At 63.5% G+C, this 6,518-nt stretch overlaps 1 protein-coding gene across 1 annotated transcript; it reads left to right on the top strand.

The window, feature by feature from the left end:
* The first annotated feature begins 212 nt into the window (after positions 1 to 212).
* On the top strand, positions 213 to 6,146 carry LOC132387811 (pre-rRNA 2'-O-ribose RNA methyltransferase FTSJ3-like). The gene is made up of 7 exons (XM_059960186.1): positions 213 to 369; positions 1,142 to 1,247; positions 1,517 to 1,563; positions 3,947 to 4,026; positions 4,133 to 4,232; positions 4,605 to 4,799; positions 5,965 to 6,146. The coding sequence occupies exons 1-7, from the start codon at positions 303 to 305 to the stop codon at positions 6,144 to 6,146; spliced, it is 777 nt and encodes a 258-aa protein (XP_059816169.1). The 5' UTR covers positions 213 to 302.
* Positions 6,147 to 6,518: the final 372 nt, after the last annotated feature.

Below are 6,518 nucleotides of genomic sequence, written 5' to 3'. Positions count from 1 at the left end.
ACCACTGAAGCTTGTTGTCCAATCGCCACCGGCCCGCGCGGAAAACCACGTGAGCGCAGCTCGGATTTTTTTTTCCCCCCCCCCCCCTCCACCCGCCTGTCTGTTGTCCGCACGTGATCGGCACCTTCCCTCCCATTGGCCGAACGCCGAAGAGTCCGCCCCCTCGCCGCGCCCGTCCGCTGTGACTGGCCGGCCGCCTGCCCCCAGCTCGAAGCTTCCATTGGCTGGCGGGTCCCGGTGCGCGGCGATTGGCGGAGGTGGGGTGACGCAGGGCGGCGTGCTGCGTGCGGCGTGCGGCGGCCATGGGGAAGAAGGGGAAGACGGGCAAGGCCCGGCGGGACAAGTTCTACCACCTGGCCAAGGAGACCGGTGAGCGGCCGGTCACGTGTTCCCGGGAAAGGGCAGTGGGGGTCAAAGGAGATAAGCGGGGGGGGGGGGGTGGGTCCGGAGGGGCAAGTGTCGGGTGAGCCGCGGGTCGTACGCTGCCCATGATACCCTGCTGACCTATGGCCTCTCTCTGACCCCGCACTGACCCATCCCCTCTGACCTCATTCACTCTGACCCATTCCCCTCCGACCCTGTACTGACCTCTCCCCCTGACCTCATTCACTCTGACCCTGCACTCTCTCCTCCCTCTGACCCCTTCCCCTCCGACCCTGTACTGACCTCTCCCCCTGACCTCATTCACTCTGACCCTGCACTCTCTCCTCCCTCTGACCCCTTCCCCTCCGACCCTGTACTGACCTCTCCCCCTGACCTCATTCACTCTGACCCTGTACTCTCTCCTCCCTCTGACCCCTTCCCCCTCCGACCCTGTACTGACCTCTCCCCCTGACCTCATTCACTCTGACACTGTACTCTCTCCTCCCTCTGACACCTTCACCTCCGACCCTGCACTGACCTCTCCCCTCTCTGACCCCCCCCTTCTCCTACACTGACCTGTCACGGCTGATGTTTGTTTTCCCCTGACAACCGCACCTCCCTCCCTCTCCCTGACCCTGCGCTGGCCACTTCCCACCATTTCATCCCATTCCCCACCTCGGACCGTGCACCGACCTCTCCCCAATCTGACTTTTCTGTGACCCCGCCCCTCACCTATCCACACCCTCCCCACCCCACCCCACGCTCCCCCCCTCTCCAGGTTACAGATCCCGGTCGGCCTTCAAACTGATTCAGCTGAACCGGAAGTTCCAGTTCCTGCAGAGAGCGCGGGCTGTGATCGACCTCTGCGCAGCCCCCGGAGGCTGGTGAGTACTGGCAGGCAGGAAAGGGATGGGAAGGTGGGTGGGACAGCAGGGGGAAAGGGGGAGGTAGACAGAGACAGAGGGGAGGAGAGAGACGGAGAGGAAGGGAACGTGCTCAACTACTGGGCTGTTGGGAATAGGCAGGCAGGGAGAGGACGGGTGGGAGACAGGGAGGGAGGGGTGTTTGGTATCGGGGGGGAGAGGGGGCAGAATGTCCTGTGACCTCTGTGGTGAACGCTCACATCTGACATTCACTCTGTTCTGACCCAAAGGCTGCAAGTGGCTTCCAAGTTTATGCCGGTATCGAGTCTGATTATTGGTGAGTTCTGTAAGGATGAGTTCTGAAGCTGCACCTCACAGATGGAGTCCCTTTTGTACCACCCGCTGCCCCCTCCCTCCACTTTATCCCCAGTGTGGGCACCGAGCGCTCCCGGGACACGGGTCAGACAGGGTGTGGAGCTCCCTCTACATCACCCCCACAGTGTCCCCCCCACTTTACCCCAGTGTGGACACCGAGTGCTCCCGAGACACGGGTCAGACACGGTGTGGAGCTCCCTCTACATCACCCCCACAGTGTGTCCCCCCACTTTATCCCCAGTGTGGACACCGAGCGCTCCCGGGACACGGGTCAGACACGGTGTGGAGCTCCCTCTGCATCACCCCCACAGTGTGTCCCCCCACTTTATCCCCAGGGTGGGCACCGAGCGCTCCTGGGACACGGGTCAGACACGGTGTGGAGCTCCCTCTACATCATCCCCACAGTGTGTCCCCCCACTTTATCCCCAGTGTGGGCACCGAGCGCTCCTGGGACACGGGTCAGACACGGTGTGGAGCTCCCTCTACATCATCCCCACAGTGTGTCCCCCCACTTTATCCCCAGGGTGGGCACCGAGCGCTCCTGGGACACGGGTCAGACACGGTGTGGAGCTCCCTCTACACCACCCCCACCGTGTGTCCCCCCAGTTTATCAACAGTGTGGACACCGAGCGTTCCCGGGACACGGGTCAGACACGGTGTGGAGCTCCCTCTACATCACCCCCACAGTGTGTCCCCCCACTTTATCCCCAGTGTGGGTACCGAGCGCTCCTGGGACACGGGTCAGACACGGTGTGGAGCTCCCTCTACATCACCCCCACAGTGTGTCCCCCCACTTTATCCCCAGAGTGGGTACCGAGCGCTCCTGGGACACGGGTCAGACACGGTGTGGAGCTCCCTCTACATCATCCCCACAGTGTCCCCCCCCACTTATCCCCAGTGTGGGCACCGAGCGCTCCCGGGACACGGGTCAGACACAGTGTGGAGCTCCCTCTACATCTCCCCAAAGTGTGTCCCCCCACTTTATCCCCAGTGTGGACACCGAGCGCTCCCGGAACACAGGTCAGACACGGTGTGGAGCTCCCTCTGCATCACCCCCACAGTGTGTCCCCCCACTTTATCCCCAGTGTGGGCACAGAGCGCTCCTGGGACACGGGTCAGACACGGTGTGGAGCTCCCTCTACATCATCCCCACAGTGTCCCCCCCCCACTTTATCCCCAGTGTGGGCACCGAGCGCTCCCGGGACACGGGTCAGACACAGTGTGGAGCTCCCTCTACATCTCCCCAAAATGTGTCCCCCCACTTTATCCCCAGTGTGGACACCGAGCGCTCCTGGAACACGGGTCAGACACTCTGTGGAGCTCCCTCTACATCACCCCCACAGTGTGTCCCCCCACTTTATCCCCAGTGTGGGCACCGAGCGCTCCCGGGACACGGGTCAGACACGGTGTGGAGCTCCCTCTACATCACCCCCATAGTCTGTCCCCACACTTTATCCCCAGTGTGGGCACCGAGCACTCCCGGGTCACGGGTCAGACACGGTGTGGAGCTCCCTCTACATCATCCCCACAGTGTCCCCCCCCCACTTTATCCCCAGTGTGGGCACCGAGCGCTCCCGGGACACGGGTCAGACACGGTGTGGAGCTCCCTCTACATCATCCCCACAGTGTCCCCCCCCACTTTATCCCCAGTGTGGGCACCGAGCGCTCCCGGGACACGGGTCAGACACAGTGTGGAGCTCCCTCTACATCTCCCCAAAATGTGTCCCCCCACTTTATCCCCAGTGTGGACACCGAGCGCTCCTGGAACACGGGTCAGACACTCTGTGGAGCTCCCTCTGCATCACCCCCACAGTGTCCCCCCCCACTTTATCCCCAGTGTGGGCACCGAGCGCTCCCGGGACACGGGTCAGACACGGTGTGGAGCTCCCTCTACATCACCCCCACAGTGTGTCCCCCCACTTTATCCCCAGTGTGGGCACCGAGCGCTCCCGGGACACGGGTCAGACACGGTGTGGAGCTCCCTCTACATCACCCCCACAGTGTGTCCCCCCACTTTATCCCCAGTGTGGACACCGAGTGCTCCCAGGTCAGACACGGTGTGGAGCTCCCTCTACATCACCCCCACAGTGTGTCCCCCCACTTTATCCCCAGTGTGGACACCGAGCGCTCCCGGGACACGGGTTAGACACGGTGTGGAGCTCCCTCTGCATCACCCCCACAGCGTCCCCCCACTTTATCCCCAGTGTGGACACCGAGCGCTCCCGGGACACGGGTCAGACACGGTGTGGAGCTCCCTCTGCATCACCCCCACAGCGTCCCCCCACACTTTACTGCGGTTACCGAGCGCTCACAAAATAAGGTATCAATCCTTGTGTCTTTTTCAGGTGTTGATCTTGTCCCAATTAAACCCATTCCCAGTGTTGTTACGCTTCAGGAGGACATCACAACCGAGAAATGCCGACAGGTAAAGTGCCTCTTCCTCACTGATTGCCGGCCCAGTATCGATGTGCAAACGTCACCGATGATCCGTCTGGTTAATGTCTGCCCTCTGTCCTGCTCTCCCTGACTAGGCTCTGAGGAAGGAGCTGCAGACGTGGAAGGTGGACGTGGTCCTCAACGACGGGGCTCCCAATGTCGGCTCCAACTGGCTCCACGACGCTTTCTCCCAAGGTAGGGGACTCCCTGGGGTTCGGGACGTCGGCTGCAGTGGAGCACCGTTTGGGATCTGGGGGTGCTCCAGTTTTCGCGGACGAGGGGCGGGTGTGGTGGTCGTGGCCCGCGTGCGATGTGTCTGATCTGGAGGTGAAATGGGCTTCGGGGGTCGAGGGGGAGAGTCTCTGTTGTGGTCCCTGGTGGGCATTATTTTCAGATTGGTTTGTAATTGTGGCAGGTGGCTGGATAGAGTGAAAGTGTTGTCTTTGCAGACCGTGTGTAGAGATCGGGTCATTACAGATCGCAGACTAGAGCGGGACGGCCGCAGAGACGGTAAGGGCAGGAGTTCATTGTGTTCAGAGCCTCTCTCTCTGTCTCTCCCCCCCGCAGCCCAGCTGACGCTGATGGCGCTGAAGCTGGCCGCCGAGTTCCTGGCCCGGGGCGGCTGGTTCATCACCAAGGTGTTCCGCTCCAGGGACTACCAGCCGCTGCTCTGGGTCCTGCGCCAGCTCTTCCGCAGCGTGCATTCCACCAAGCCCCAGGCGTCCCGCAATGAGTCGGCCGAGATCTTCGTCGTCTGCCAGGGTGAGTCCTGCCTTCTGGCTGCCAGAGTCACTCCCTCTCCCCTTCCCCTTCCCCCTTCTCCCCTCTCCCCTCCCCCTCCCCTCCCCTTCCCCCTTCTCCCCTCTCCCCTCCCCCTCCCCTTCCCCCTCTCCCCTCCCCCCTCCCCTTCCCCCTCTCCCCTCCCCTTCCCCCTCTCCCCTCCCCTTCCCCCTCTCCCCTCCCCTTCCCCCTCTCCCCTCCCCTTCCCCCTCTCCCCTCCCCTTCCCCCTCTCCCCTCCCCTTCCCCCTCTCCCCTCCCCTTCCCCCTCTCCCCTCCCCTTCCCCCTCCCCTCTCCCCCTCCCCTTCCCCCTCCCCTCTCCCCCTCCCCTCTCCCCCTCCCCTCTCCCCCTCCCCTCTCCCCCTCCCCTCTCCCCCTCCCCTCTCCCCTCCCCCCTTCTCCCCTCCCCTTCCCCCCTTCTCCCCTTTCCCCTTCTCCCCTCCCCTTCCCCCTCTCCCCTTCTCCCCTTCCCCTTCCCCCTTCTCCCCTCCCCTTCCCCCCTCCCCCTCCCCTTCCCCTTCTCCCCTTCTCCCCTTCCCCTTCCCTTCTCTCTCCCCTCCCCTCCCCTCCCCCTCCCCTCTCCCTCTCCCCCTCCCCTCTCCCCCTCCCCTCTCCCCCTCCCCTCTCCCCCTCCCCTCTCCCCCTCCCCTCTCCCCTCCCCCCTTCCCCCCTTCTCCCCTTTCCCCTTCTCCCCTTCCCTTCCCCCTTCCCTTCCCCCTTCTCCCTCCCCTCTCTCCCTCCCCTCTCCCCCTCCCCTCTCCCCCCCTCTCCCCCTCCCCTCTCCCCCTCCCCTCTCCCCCTCCCCCTCCCCTCCCCTTCTCCCTCTCCCCCCACCTCTCCTCTCCCCCTCCTCTCTCCCCCCACCTCCCCTCTCCCCCTCTCTCTCCCTGTCCCCCTCCCCTTACCCCACCCCCCTCTCTCCCCTCTCCCCCTCTCTCCCCCTGTCCCCCTCCCCTTCCCAGCGCGTGAGAGTGAGAGATGTGGGAAGAAAGAGGTTCAGGGAATGAGGGGTCGGAGGCCCGGAGGGGTGGGCATGATTACATTTCATGGACCAGCCCTGGCACTCGTGTGCTGCCAGACGGGAGTTCACTGACCCTCTGCCCCCCACCTCCCTCCCCTCCCCGCTCTCTGCCCCTCGACCCCTCCAGGATACACGGCCCCCGACAAGATCGACAGCAAGTTCTTCGACCCCAAGCACGCCTTCAAGGAGGTGGAGGTGCAGGCCAAGAGCGTCAGTGACCTGGTCTCCAGCAAAAAACCCAAGGTACGGGGGTCCGGGGTCAAGACGGGGGAGTGGGGGGGAACGCCAGGGAGCGGCAAACAGAGATAAGGAGGTGGGATGGGATGGGGAGGGGAGGGAGGAAGCGGGGGAGAGAGGGTGTGAGGGAGAGAGACGTAGGGGTGGGAGGGAGGAAGGTAGATGGAGGAAGATAGGGGTGGGAGGGAGTGAGGAAGAGAGAGAGGAAGATAGGGGTGGGAGGGAGTGAGGAAGGTAGATGGAGGAAGATAGGGGTGGGAGGGAGTGAGGAAGTGAGGAAGATAGGGGTGGGAGTGAGGAAGGTAGTTGGAGGAAGATAGGGGTGGGAGGGAGTGAGGAAGGTAGATGGAGGAAGATAGGGGTGGGAGGGAGTGAGGAAGAGAGATGGAAGATAGGGGTGGGAGGGAGTGGGAAGGGAGAGGGAAGAAGATAAGGGGTAAGAGG

Source organism: Hypanus sabinus, unplaced genomic scaffold (assembly GCF_030144855.1).
Source record: "Hypanus sabinus isolate sHypSab1 unplaced genomic scaffold, sHypSab1.hap1 scaffold_2224, whole genome shotgun sequence".
Classification (NCBI taxonomy): Eukaryota; Metazoa; Chordata; class Chondrichthyes; order Myliobatiformes; family Dasyatidae; genus Hypanus; species Hypanus sabinus.
This window is presented reverse-complemented; position numbering and strand designations above follow the sequence as displayed.